At 29.7% G+C, this 14,514-nt stretch overlaps 2 protein-coding genes across 2 annotated transcripts; both read right to left on the bottom strand.

Moving 5' to 3' along the window:
• Positions 1–1,141: 1,141 nt before the first annotated feature.
• Positions 1,142–2,978, bottom strand: LOC106757441 (zinc finger AN1 and C2H2 domain-containing stress-associated protein 16). Its single transcript, XM_014640112.2, has 2 exons — positions 2,692–2,978; positions 1,142–2,132 (listed from the first exon to the last, which is right to left on the bottom strand). Exons 1-2 carry the CDS (start codon positions 2,788–2,790, stop codon positions 1,359–1,361), a joined length of 873 nt encoding a protein of 290 aa, XP_014495598.1. The 5' UTR covers positions 2,791–2,978; the 3' UTR covers positions 1,142–1,358.
• Positions 2,979–6,844: 3,866 nt separating this feature from the next.
• LOC106757468 (polygalacturonase) lies at positions 6,845–11,115 on the bottom strand. Its single transcript, XM_014640141.2, has 9 exons — positions 10,738–11,115; positions 10,507–10,632; positions 8,704–8,871; positions 8,561–8,581; positions 8,239–8,446; positions 7,888–7,969; positions 7,676–7,784; positions 7,480–7,599; positions 6,845–7,401 (listed from the first exon to the last, which is right to left on the bottom strand). Exons 1-9 carry the CDS (start codon positions 11,002–11,004, stop codon positions 7,165–7,167), a joined length of 1,338 nt encoding a protein of 445 aa, XP_014495627.1. The 5' UTR covers positions 11,005–11,115; the 3' UTR covers positions 6,845–7,164.
• Positions 11,116–14,514: the final 3,399 nt, after the last annotated feature.

Genomic DNA, 14,514 nt, shown 5'->3' with positions numbered 1-14,514 from the left:
ATTTATGTAATTTTTATTTCTTTATTATTTTTATTTAAATGTTATTATTATAAAAAAATATTATAACTCTAATTTGAAATTTTTTTAAATGTAAATTTTTATTAAGAAATCAATTCACCCACTCTTAATTTTTGTTTGTTCTATTGTATAACGTTTTTAACAATTTGCATGTTGTTTGTTTTGAAGGTTTTAAATATGTATATGTTATTTTTATTGATAATTTTCAAATTAATAATAAAAATACGAGTTTGTGTGGATAAATACAGGAGAAGTGAACATGGTAGTGCAACTTCTCTTATTGTTCTCTATATGCATAATTGATTTTTTTTTGTGAAATCACTTTTTGATTTAATCTAACTGCGGGAATTTTTTTATTAAATTTTTTAATTGAAAAAGGTTAGTAAATCTTGAAAAGCTACTTGGAGATAACTTAATGTATTTTTCCATACAACAACCACAAAGTGTCTCACCAAGAATGTTTTTTTTCCCTGCTAAAGTAAATTCTAAATGGTACACCACTTCAAAACAATAAGTTAAAAAGGGAAGTTTCGTTTATTTATACGATAAAGTTATAAAGTTTTTATATAACTTTGAATAATTTAGGTTTAATTAATAATTTGGTTATTGAATCTTTTTTTTTTAAAAAAAAAAAAAAAAAAAAAAAAAAAAAAAAACTCAATATGATTTTATATTTAAAAAAAAAAACTTAATTTGATTTTTTTCATTAAAAAGATATTAATACGATTTAAAATGTGTTAAGTGTTAAAATCTAAATTATCATTTACTTTAATATTCCTATGGTTTTATATGCGTATCCTAATTTTGACCTGTTATACATTTTAAATCATTTGACATGATATACTTTTCAAATTTTGATATAATTTGAATAATGTTAATATTAGAAAAATCTTCATAATAAATATTGAATTTAATTGAAAAAAAAAAGATAAAAATGAATTATAAATTTAAATATACGAAACAAATTATTAATTAAATCAATAATTAATCTTTTAAAATAATAAATTTCAGTCACTGATATACCAAAATTTTATATATTTAAAAATATTTTGATTGAATTAAGCTGGCAAATTAATGACAGGTTGTAAATTGTAGCAGAATACGTGATCAGGAAACAGGCCCAAATGAAGTCATTCAATTGATTCTAAACATGAAGGTATAATGTTTGAAGAAATGACATAGTGATCTAGACATTAAATAATGACATAACTACAAGATCATTGGAAACAAATCTAGCCTCATTTTCAAATTAGTATTCACATTCTTCTGCTATAAAACAGAACAAAATGGTGATTGAATAATACGTATAAAAAGAAAATTCATTAAAAAACTTGAATTTTCTATGCTCCAGAACCACCACCATGATCCCTCTCAACATGCTCCACTAGGGATACCGGCTCAACAAACCCTCCACTACACTTGGGGCATGCCTCAATCTTCTTAACCCCTAATGGTTTCCCATTGCTTTCATGAACTTGTTGCACATGATCCACCAAAGAAATCGCAGAGGAAAACTTTACACCACATTGCGGGCAAGATTCCTCTTGAAGGTCATTTTTATTTCCACTGCCACTGTTCGGTCCCACACTATCCCTTGCTGCCAGCCAAACTTGGTTAATTTCATTGCCCAATTTTGACATGCTCGCTTCAGCTGAGGCACGAATGTTAGAAGCCACGCTGAGAAAGCTTGAAGTCCACTTAGATGATGCTGTTGAAGTTAAATTGGGTTTTGGCTCCTCTTTTTTAATCGTATTAAATAAACTCATGAATGAAAAACTTGTCTCTAACTTTTTGGGACCAGAACATTTGTGATCAGGGCCAAACCGGTGCTTCAAACAATGGTCTTCCAGGCAATCCCTGCACTTGATTGTGTTGGAGAATACCAATACCTCTCTGCATCCAGGGGCAGGGCATTTTCTCTTCTTTGTCACTTTTTCGTAATTAGATGGATCACAATCAATGTTAACATGATGGTCCCAAGCTATGTTGGGATCTTGATCTGGAATGAGGCGAACTCCTTTTGCGCAAAGGGGACATATGACAACTTTGACATCTTCTTTGTTGGGCTTTGTGCACTTGTGCTCAATATAACCTCGGTGCTCCAAACAATATATCTGCAAGAAATTGTGCATGTGTTAGCTCAACCAAAGAGTTCATAAATTATTATAAGTTTTATTGCATTCTTTTCAAGTAACACAAAAAATTTTATCTGACAATAAAATTTTTATATTTATAAATCTCCTAATCAATGCCTTTACTCAACAAGACCCTAAGAGCGATATGATCAAATACACACAAAAGGAAACAAAGAAATTCACAAAAACTTGAGGAAATTGAAGAGAAGAAGTGAAAGTGTAATTGAAAACCAGAAGAATAGAAATCCACAATTCTACCAGTTTCTTGATTTTGAGCCACGATACAAAACAAAATCGACTTTATTAATTATAAGATAAATTTCTATAGAGAATCAGCATTAGAAACACCATTACTAGATCTTCTAATTATGTTTCTTTCATTCATGCGAAAATTTGAAACTGAAATTTGACAGGTAAAAACGCGGAAATATAAATTATTCAATGCAATCATATATAACTATGCAATGCAATGATGAAATAGATAGAGTATAAACATATAAATTAATAAAAAAGAAAAAGAGAGAGAGAATTGAAAAACCTGATCACAGCGATCGCATGTGAAGGGCAAGAAATCAAGCTGCCTGCAATCGGAAACAGAACAATGCTTGCCGAGATTTGGAAATTCCGGAGTCCCCATCCGAATTAAGCTTTACCCAACGCAGAGGAGAGAAAACGAATTCTCTCCCTCTCTCTCCCCTCTCTCCTTCCCTTCACAAATTGAAAATCGAATATGAATTTTGAGAGAGAATTTTTTTGGTTGAATTGAGAGGATATAGCGTGGAAAGAAAGAGACGACAGAGTTACCAGAAATCCAGGAAAAGGAGGGAATCGTCTCCTTCAAAACTCATCTAATCTAACCTAATCTATTAATAAAATATAATTAGCAATAATATTAACTATTTTAATTAATTCCGATAATAATATAACACACTAATTGGTTCTTGTTCGGCCGTTTCCACTCCGTCACTTGTCACTTCAGTGTGTCCAAATATGAACATCACAATGTTACGAAATTGAACAAAACAACCATTCTAATTGAAATATTAAATCCTTGGTACATCAGCTAACTCTTAAAAGATTCAAATGATAATTTCGATTATTACTAAATGACTAGTAGAAAAAGAAAAAGAAAATATTTATATATATAAGGGATTTTTGCTCCAACAACATAATTTCATAGTTTGAGAAAAAAATTTTGCTCCAACAACACAAATCAAATCTTTCAATCAATCTCCTTCTACACAGTCATCCCCACTGGAATCAACCCAGAATTGAATGTAACACACACTTGGACAAATTGAATAATTTACCATGTCATGTTTAAGTTGTAAAATTTCATAGAAACCCTTCACACAAAAGGAGATCCCTAATTTTTGTAGCATAAAGTCTTCTCCTACTTAAACAATTAACCTAAACTTTACTCCACCAATATTATGTTATAAATTCTTTTGCTCATTTTTATTATACTCATCATTTATGTGTTATAAATTAATCTAATTTGAATTCATATGTTTGTTTAAATTAATGCAAGTCCAACTTTTAAATATCCTTGATTTCAAAGATGGATGATTTTAGAGGAATCGTCCTCATATTGGTCATAATTTTTAATTTGCACTACTGACTCAACATGCAAATACTAATGCCTGAAACAGTGACAGGTAAACTATACACCCACAAGTGTCATCTTTTTGTTTTTTGAAGAAAAAAACTTATGTTGATAATAGAAGAACTATATCCGAGTCAAGCAAATTACGATGGTCCATGAGGTGTCTGATGAGTCACATTGAAAAGGATGTCCCTTCTCTTCAATGCTCAGGTGATCGTACTCATTAAAGTTTCTACAACTTGACAAACCACCCAATTTGAGTCACAGAGGGGAATGCAGAGCTCATAACTCTCAAATTGCTAAAGACATATAAAAGACAAGGTTAGTAGTAGTAGTCATGAGGAAAAGCCTAGGGAAAATTTCAAGAGGAAAAACAAACAAAATCACCAGGTTTTTGGTGGGTCACAGACTAAAAGATTGAACATTAACATGTGACATCACAAAGGACAAACTAGGGAAGAGAAATCAAATAATTTGAGAGTGAGGTTGCAAATTGCAATGCAATCCATTGAATCCAAGACCCCCCACCCTCCTCTGACAAGCTATAAGTCCCATTTCAAACCATATATTATTAACGAGTTAATGTGGAGTCAGAAGCTTTTGGCCTTCATCTATGTTTTGCACCTCAAAAGTCACACCTTCTTTTATTTTACAAGGAAACCAGTCAAATAAAGCAGACCAACAAAAAAGAAATGCAACATAATAACATAAAAAGACCAAAGACAAAAAAATTACATGTATTCATAACCACTGGAATCCTATTTTATAGCTACAACACATTTTCTCACTTATCAGTAGTAGTTAATGATACCCCACTCACTTTGAAACTATTACTGTGTACTCTATGCTTCACATTCAGAAACCAGAATCCAACTTTGTGCTGTCTCATTTCCCCATTTTTCTCTTATTGCTTAACTTGCAATAAATATATGTCATTATAGGCTCACCATTTTCAACTGGGCCAACCAAGATTTCATCTTTATATTCTGGGCTGTGTTGGAGTTCAGCAGAATCATTTTGTTCAAGATGGGGAGTGAAATGCAACCCTTTGTTGAGACACCACCCAAAGTGGTGGAACCAAACCGTTATTCACATAGGTCAATTGAGACACTTGTGGTGGTCATAGCAGTGATCACAATAGTGGGTGTCATTGCAGGAATGATTGCTAGACTGTGTGGTGGAAGGCACTTTGGGGGCAATGGGGAGAACGACATTGAAGGATGGGTTGAAAAGAAGTGTAGAAGTTGCATTGATGGAGGACTTCCACCTCCATCTCCTCCACCAGAAGAACCAAAACCAGCACCAGCATCAGCACCAGCAGGGGATGCAAGTAAATGAATCAGAAAGGCTCTTATCAGATGCATTCTATTCTAACACAAACATTGTAAGTCAGTATAGAAGTTGATAAATGCTTTGCTTTGGCTAGCCAAGTGATACAAATGTTGGGGAAAAGTTACATAGCTTTAACTGATGTATAGAGTAGCATTGTGTCAGTTGCAGAACCTATATTCATGTTAGATTCACCTAGTTGTGCTATTGGACTTTCTGTTTTGGTTTTATATTGTTGCTCATTCATTTCTTCTTCTTTAAACACCATCGTCCCAGTAAAAGAGCATATTTCAGTTTCTTCAAACATTTGCAGAGATGTATCATGCTAGTAGTGCTACTTGGAGATTCACAGAGAACAGAAGGGGAAAATAAAGGATGCATGTATTTCAGTTTTTAATCAACCAAATTAAATCTGAAAATTTGACAGTTTTTATTTGTCTTTAGCTTATCTTAGTTGAAAAACGGTTGAAGTGATTGTTTTAAGAAAGGGAAACTACAGTTTTTCAGCATTACAAGAGATTTATTTTTCAAACATGACACTGTTGTTTATGAGAAGGTTAGTGGAAGCAGTCATGATGAGAAGGTTTAATTTGTGTCCCAGAAATTTTCAGGTGATTGCTACTTTGGCCCCTTAGATTTAACTTTATTCATAGAATCTGAAATGTGTGTTTAAAGATGCCACCAGCATGATGGCAAGAAGTTGCTATTCAATAGTACAAAGCAAAAGTTCTCCATGCCGTTACACCATGCCATTAAAAAGCCAAACAGAGTTTCCAAGCTTTCTTTCATTCCCCTATTGGAATCTTACCGTTGCTTCAACAACTAGTTAAAAGGGAGAGTTTTGCATTTTATTCTAAGAACTAAAGTTTTCTATAGGGTAAAAAAATTAACACTTTCTCAACTTCTTAACCTATTTTGCACAAATATTGACAAAAACAATGAAGCTTTATCTATCTCATTAGATAGTAAGTTAGATGATTAAAAGTTAAAGTTTCCAAAATATTATTTCTAGAAGCTTTATGAAGTATAACTTCCATTTAACATGCACTTTGATCCTTAAACCGAAAGAAAAAAAAAGTAGCGTGGTTTCTAAACTTTACAACGCGTGTTTTCTATTTTTCTTTTTAAACTCAAACAAAAATTGTGGCACTCAACTCAAGGCGTTGATTAGTTCTTTTTATCAAATCTTTGTTAGAAAAAATTCACTATGTCCTTTTCAGTTTAAAATTTGGATTTGAAACTAATCATGATTTTTATACTGAATTTTGGTCGCAGGATGATTAAAAAATAATATAAAAAACGTGTATGTTATCCTAGAAAAAATGATTTATTAGATCGGGCGAGGCTTTCGTCGCTCACTCCTTTGATCTAAAAAATATTTTTTATATTTTTTGATTATAAAAACGTAACTTCCCTTTTTATTTTTCAAAAACATTGTTTTTACTATACAAACTTTTAACACTAAGATAAAAAATTAAATATATATATATATATATATATATATATTTATAAATTGCATGTGTTATTCAACAGAGACAACCATATTCGAGTTGTCTAGAATTACTGAGTGACACAATATTCTTTCCAAATACTTACTGATTAAAAAGATTAAAAAATTCAATTTCAAATTACTGATTAAATTAAAGTAATCTTTAATGAATCCGTAGAGAATAAAGAATAAAAAAATGAGAGAACAATTGTTTCTCTGAAATCTGACATGTGTAGTAGCGGAAGACAATTTTTTAGTAATCAGAGATGAAGCAATAAGCAATTTGGGTTTGATTTTGTCAATCTGGATTGTACAATGGACCTAAGACAGCTTCTTTCTGCACCTCTGTAAATCTTTTCCTCTACCTATATAAAATAATGTCTATTTTTGTAATTATCTAATTCAAAAGCCAATTTTATTCTTGCAAATGAATTTTCAGATTGCAGAATTCAGAAGTTAAAAATAACTTCCAAATTATGTCATCCAAAAATTAAATGACTTATATATATATATATATATATATTTATTTATGTACGTGTTGTATGATTCATCTATATGAGAAGTATTTCCCCATGGAGGTAAAACATTTATTCTTTACTGCAACGAGGCTTAACGTGTCCTATGTAAGATGGCTTATCGACATTGTTACACTGAGCCTCGGCATCATCTCCTCCTTCACATGCAAGGTCTATGTTCTGCAATTTTATCTTCTGGCACGGAAATTTCTTACTGCAGTCAAACTTCACAGCTACATCAGAAGCACTTGTACCACTTATGTTCTCGTACACCACATTCTTGATTTCTACAGCGGATTTCTCCGAGCCCTATGTATAATCATTCGTGAATAATAATGATATATGTCAATTTGTTTCAACATTAGTAAAAGTGTTGTTTATGTTTACCGCTTTTTGGCATGGCCTTTTTTTCTTGTCACAGTAATTCTGATTTATTATTATGGGGTTGGTCACGTTGGTCATCTCAATGTTCTGAAACTTGATGTCACTAGCACTTCCTGAACCTCCCTGCATATAGGGTAGACCCAAAAGATTATGATGACTTTCTTTTTTAGCACATATACAAGTTCAAATTATTTTTTACCTGCCATGTCTTGATTCTAACTCCATTTTTGGTTCCAAAAAGCTTGGCTCCGTTCACTTTTATTCCTGAAACAACGTCCTTGGATTTTCCTGCACCTAAGCTTCCGATACTGAAACAACCCACCATTGCAAATAAAATAATTAATACAGAATAACATATGGAAAGTTTGTAATAGTATTTTAAGAGATACTTGTTGATGTGATGCTAATTACCTGATACCATGTCCCGGTCCACATGTAATGTTTGTAGCTTCTACATTTTTAGATCCATGTACAATAGATATACAATCATCACCTGAAATGATAATGATAATGATATCTATTAAGAAGATAGATACAAAATTTTATAGACAACATTTAATGTGAAACGGTCTATCCTGGTTTTACATTTGAGATTTTAATGTTTTACCACCATTTGGTTTGAGAATAATAAGTATTTTTGTGGTTTATTTTATTTGGAATTATAAGTATGTTATTTCATTTCTTACTTATATATTTTTAAGAAAAATTATAAAAAATCAGATTTTACTTAATATGAAAATAAACAGGAAAACGTTTGGATACCAGTTCCTATGACAGAATCTGAGATTTGGATGTTTTTTGTTTTGGTGACATGAATCCCATCGGTGTTGGGACTATCCTCTGGTGCAATCACGTTAAGGCCAGAAACCTTAACATTCTCGGAGTCTTGGAATGAAACGTGGATTTGTTGAGCATTTTCTATGTTCAAGTTCTCCACTGTCAAGTCCTCACAACTTTCGAAAGTCAGAGCCTACAAAAACAAAAATAATTAAATCATCGTTAATTTAGCTAACATAGTATATTGTATGCTTTATATTAATTTCAATCCAATTTCCTTGATAATCTTTGACAAAGCTACACATACTGTTGGAGCATCCTTGCAAGACTGCAAAAGAAAGCAGAAAAATATATAAATCAATCTTCGTTTGAAATATTAACACAACACACATATATATAGTATTGTTCTATAATAAATAAAATAATATTGGACTTATCGTAATATCTTACTCGCTTTTTGTTCTTTTTGCATGAGTTTTCCCACCATATTTTGCCGTTTCCATCGAGGGTTCCACCCCCATAAACATACAGGTTCTTAATATTGTCAAACACAAGCCAGTGTGTGCTGTCTTCCTCGTAATCTGATGGGTCGTCTGCTGCTTCAAGTGTTCCAGAAATCTGAAAATTTACATCAGTAGTTCATTTTTGTTAACAGAAGTTACTGATATAGATACGGACTAACTAATAATTTTTTTGGTTTTTTTTATGTATATAGACAAATTTGAAAAACATTTTATAGATATAAGCAAAATTTTAAAAAATTACCCATTTAGACAAGTTGTGGGAAAGTTTAGAGGATGAAGAAATCTTGTTCCTTACACAACTTCACCCTCACACATGAGTTAGATATGAATTGATAGACCTTAAAATGATTTCAGGTCTCTTGATAATTGATTACCAGACCTTTTAATAGATTAACGAAGGCTAAACTCGTGTGGAAACATTTTACTTGTAATAGATAAAAACTCTCTTAATAATGGATGAAACACAATTCTAATAATTGATTATTAGAGAGTTTTAATATTAAAACAAAGATTTTCTTTTAATTCTGTGGGTTAAGTTTGTTAATTTGTATATAATTAGTCATTATGACAATGTAATAATAATAGAAATGTTAATTTGAATATAACTGATTATTATTATTTCCATTTAAATGGAATAATAGAAATGTTAATTTGTATATAATAAGTAATTATTACACTTTTCATTTAAATTTATATAAACAATTATCAATAGAAATTTTATATTTTATATAATATTTGATTTTATTTCAAACATAACAATTTAACATAAGATAAAAAAAAGTAACATTAGAATAATAACACAAGTTTTACACATTCTTAACATGAAACATTACAAATGACATAAAAATTAAAATATCTATCTGTTTCTTATTTTTTCTTATTTGTCTGTAATTTGATGATATGATATCCTTGTATTGTTCAGTAAAGATATTCGTCTCCCAATTTCTACTAAACAATACAAAAATATCAAATCATAAAATTACATAAACGAACAAGGAAAAATATAAATAGATATTTTAATTTAAATTTTTATGTCATCTGTAATGTTCCATATTAAAAATGTTTGATTTTTCTAATTGTTGTAAGTGTTACTTTCTTATCTTATGTTAAATTGTTATGTTTGAAATAAAATCAAATATTATATAAAATATAAATTTTTTATTAATAATCGTTTATATAAATTTAAATGGAAAATGTAATAATTACTAATTATGTACAAATTAACATTTCTATTATTACATTTAAATGAAAATTATAATAATTACTAATTATATACAAATTAACATTTTTATTATTATACTTAAATGAAAATTATAATAATTACTAATTACATAAAAATTAACAAATTTAATTTACAGAACAAAAAAAAACTCTTTATTTGAACACTAAAACTCGCTCGTAATCGATTATTATAGACTTGTAATTGATTATCATAGAGTTTTTGTCTATTTTAGGTGAAATTATGTCTCTTCTGCATGAGTTCAGTCTTTTGTCATCGATTACAAAGCTTAGTAATCGATTACCAAGACCTGAAATCGTTTTAGGAATACACGACTTCACTTCTAACTCATGTGTCAGAGTGAATTTATTTGAAGTCGTCTGGATCTTCAACGACTTGCCTAAATATATAAGTTTTAAAATTTTTACCTATATCCGTAAAAAAAACAAATTTTTTGCATTAAAGATGAAGCATAAATGAGGAGAAAGCGTAATTTTCAGTGTAAGTAACCTGGACTTCAATGTTAGGTTTGCAAGGGCCGGAGAATCTTATTGGTTTGAGAAGATAATTATCCTTAGGCACCACAAGAATTGCTTCACCAGAAGTACATACCTCATCCCAAGCCTTTTTGAAAGCCTGAAATATATATCACACATCCAATTATGAATAATAGACACTGTGCAAGCTAAAAGAAAAAGAAGAAGAAAACCTTTGTTTTGGACTAAGGGAGTATTGAAGTACCTCTGAGTCATCATCACCATTCCTCTTAGCTCCATAATCATTGACATTAACCATTTTAAGGGAGCTAGGCTTCTCAAACCTGTTTAAGCTCAAAACATTTTCGATTTGCTTGTTGAAGTTCTTGAATAATGTCCCACCATCATCAACGGAAGGTGAATGATGAACATATATATTGGTGAGTGGGTCCTCTTGCAAGCTGCCATAACAAAAAACAAAAGAAATGATGAAAATGGTGAAGGAGAAGAGGAGGTGTTTGAGGAGGGCCATTATTGTCTATTATATCAGAAAAATAGATATATTGTTCTTTCAAAGGTTTTGAGACTGTTGTTTTGATGAGAATGGTTTTGGTAGCTTGGTGTGTGGAACTACGAGTTAAGGGAGCTTGTGTATTTATAGACAAAAGAAATTAAAGATAAAATATTATAAGGAAAAAAAGATGTTGATATGTTATGCATATATACCAGATTCATACGAAAGGATCAGTCCCTAACCTTTCACTTTTTCTCCATACTTGTATAGAAATGTTCACGTACGACTTTCACATTAATATACTATACACATGCGTTTATGCCCTAAAAATATAAATATTTCGTATATATTACCGTATTCATACCAAAGGATTATCCGTAACCTTTGACTTTTTCTCATACTCATAAAAAATGTTCATCTACGAGTTTCTCATCAATGCACATGTAATGTATATTATGTGTTTCTTTCGTTTTTTTAGTCATTCTTATTGTAATTTTAATGTTAATTTAAGAATTCTTTATCGTGTGTTTAGAGAAAAAAAAATTAATTGATCACTATAATGATGAATTTAGATATTAATTTATAAATTAAAAATTATTGATATATAAATTGAGTTGTTAATTAATTACTAAATTGGTATAAAAAAAGATTAGTGTCTACAAACATATATATAAAGTAAATAATTTAATAAAATAAGATTGAATGAAGTAAAAAAATTGAAATGATTAAAAAAAAACGTTTCAAATTAATAATGCAACAGCTTCATATAATACATGTAGATGTATATTAGATTAGATAGTTACAGCATGGTGGTCATACGTAATGTTTGTTAGCTTATATAGTTACAACAAGATAACTTCTCTTTATATAAGACTTTGAATTTGATTTTTTCTTTTATATTGAGAAAAAAAGGTTCTAAAATAGTTTAAGCTAATCAAGTTAAACAATTATATATTTCGATTTCTGATTGGCTATTTAATTTTGAAAAATTATACTTTCACACCTCATAAAACAACATACATTCACTTTATAACCTATTCTAATGATATAATAATTTATATTAAAATGTAAAAAGATATAATTAAAATATTAATATATGAAGTTGTCGTTGTCAAGTGATTACATTCTTTTTGAGTGTCAACATAATTATCTCTCTTTAGTTAGAGCATATTTCAAGACAACACAAATTCAAAGTTTTTTTCCCTCTCTATAATTCGTGTCATCCTTCCTTTAGCTCCATGAATATCTTTAACGAAATTCTATATATTTTGGAAAATTCCTAAGAATTACGAAAAAGCTAGTAATTCATCGTTCATGAGAGGATTTGCCCATGTTGATAAATAAATGCATGAAAATATCGCACACCCCACACATTGCGTATTAAAAGAAAACATAATGAGTGCTGGCATTGAAATGCTTAAATATTCCAGTGTATTTTCTCCTAGTAATCATTTTCGGTTTTAAACTATTAACATGGTTGCGTGAGCTTGAATCTTTTATGCATGATTATTCTTTCAATTCTGATGTAGATAACGTTGTACACCATTGGCATTGAATATATAGGTTGACGATCGTGACATTAATTACAGTTAATACTTGATTCATTGTATTTCTGGAAATTTTCTTTGTTCGATGATCATATGAAAGTAGCATATATGGTGATGATTGTGAAGTATGCAGCTCAACACACAAACACTTGTCAGAACAAGGAATATGGGTTTTTGAGACACGCATGTACCTCAAACGTGTAATCTATGGTTTCCTTCTTCCAATGGTATATTTGTTAGCATTGTTATCACAAGACAGCTTTAGTTGTCGTAAAATGCTTAAGATGGTTTTGGAGTAGAAGACATTTCATTTTGAAACTTAGCATTAACTTATTGTGGCTAAAGGTTTCCTTAGCTTTTGTCACTATATTCATGTCATGATGAAATGCTAGACCTCCCTGAAACTCCATCTCTCTTGTATTCAACGGATAAATATATAAGCAAAAATGGTTAATTTTCATTATGGTAAAACCGTCTTAACAACTATGCATGTGCATGATAGGGTTTGTAATTAGTAAGAATTATTCAATACGTAACCCATCTATCAGAAGGGATTAAGCATGTTAACTAAATCTGGACATCTAAATAGATTTATATCATTTTTATTCAACTTCAATATTTTCTAATCTTAATTTTGCTTTCATTTAGAAGGGAGTTGGCTTCAGTTTGAGAACGACCTTCGTTTATCTCTATTCTTGAGTTTACCTCGCACCATTTATATATACGATTTTATATATATATATATATATATATATATATATATATATATATATATCATTATTAGAAATATAAATTAATCAATTAATTATTATAATAACTGAATAATTAAGATTATAATGATACTTAAAGTTTCTAGGTATACAAGATTATTATCTTTTAATTTTTTATACGCAAACTATTATCTACTAAATTATTATAATCTTTTGTTTGGCGTTTTTTTCTTAATCGACTACAGTCTCATAAAGAATCAATAATAAAGTCAAGTAAATTTAATATAATTTTTGTACATAAATTACTAGTTATAGGTGAGATTTTGTGATTATTTTATAAAGAGATGAATTTTAGAAAAGAGTCAAATCGTTCATATAATGTGCTAATAGATATCTTTTTCACAAATCAATGATAAACAATGCAACTGGTTCTAAGAAAGAGAATCATATTAAGAAAAGAGACCTGCGGTTTGATTAAAAAAAAAAACTTTGCCTTTAATATTATCTATGGACAAACCATAATTAATATTCCCAATTTCATATATTTATTATTTGCAATTAGATTTATATAAAAGCCTAAATTAAGGAGTGTTACCTCTACCAAAAGAGATAATAATTTAGGAAAATGATATTTTAACACCAATTTTTGATATTATTTTGACAATGTACACGTGTCAAAATGTGGTTGGACGATTTTAAATTAAAAAAAAAACTTTGGTTTTTCTCTTTCAAATATGTCCTTATCTCAGTTTTTTTTAATTTGAAATTGTTCAACCACATTTTAACACGTGTGCAGTGTTAAAATGAAAAATTGATATTAAAATATAATTTTCCAATGATTTATTTGGATAATAGATGGAGGAATTTTGTTGGTTACATGAGATGGTAATCATGATTTTTGTTTTTTGATAGAAAACCTCTAAGTATGGAGCACACGATACGATGTTATCGTAACGTACACCACCACCTTATTTACCATATCTTTGGCAGCATAACTGAGTAAGAACTTGAAGTTGATCGTTCACAAAGTTCGGTTAGATATCTTTTCAATTACATGCTTTCTAATTATTGTATATATGTGTTATTTTCGTAAATTATTTCTAAATTATTCATTACAAATGGTGTGTAAGTTTGCAAACAAACTAAAAGATGGGTTTTAAAGACGTCTTTTTCTTCACAATAAGATAGTCATCGAATAAAGTTATCGATGAAATGCAAAGTGCATTTTTTAGAAGTCACAAATGTTTTAGAAAGTCCTTTATTAGAATGAG

The sequence above is a fragment of the Vigna radiata genome, chromosome 3, assembly GCF_000741045.1.
Source record: "Vigna radiata var. radiata cultivar VC1973A chromosome 3, Vradiata_ver6, whole genome shotgun sequence".
NCBI classification, from domain to species: Eukaryota; Viridiplantae; Streptophyta; class Magnoliopsida; order Fabales; family Fabaceae; genus Vigna; species Vigna radiata.
The sequence above is the reverse complement of the archived record's forward strand: the minus strand, read 5'-3'. Positions and strand labels throughout refer to the sequence as shown.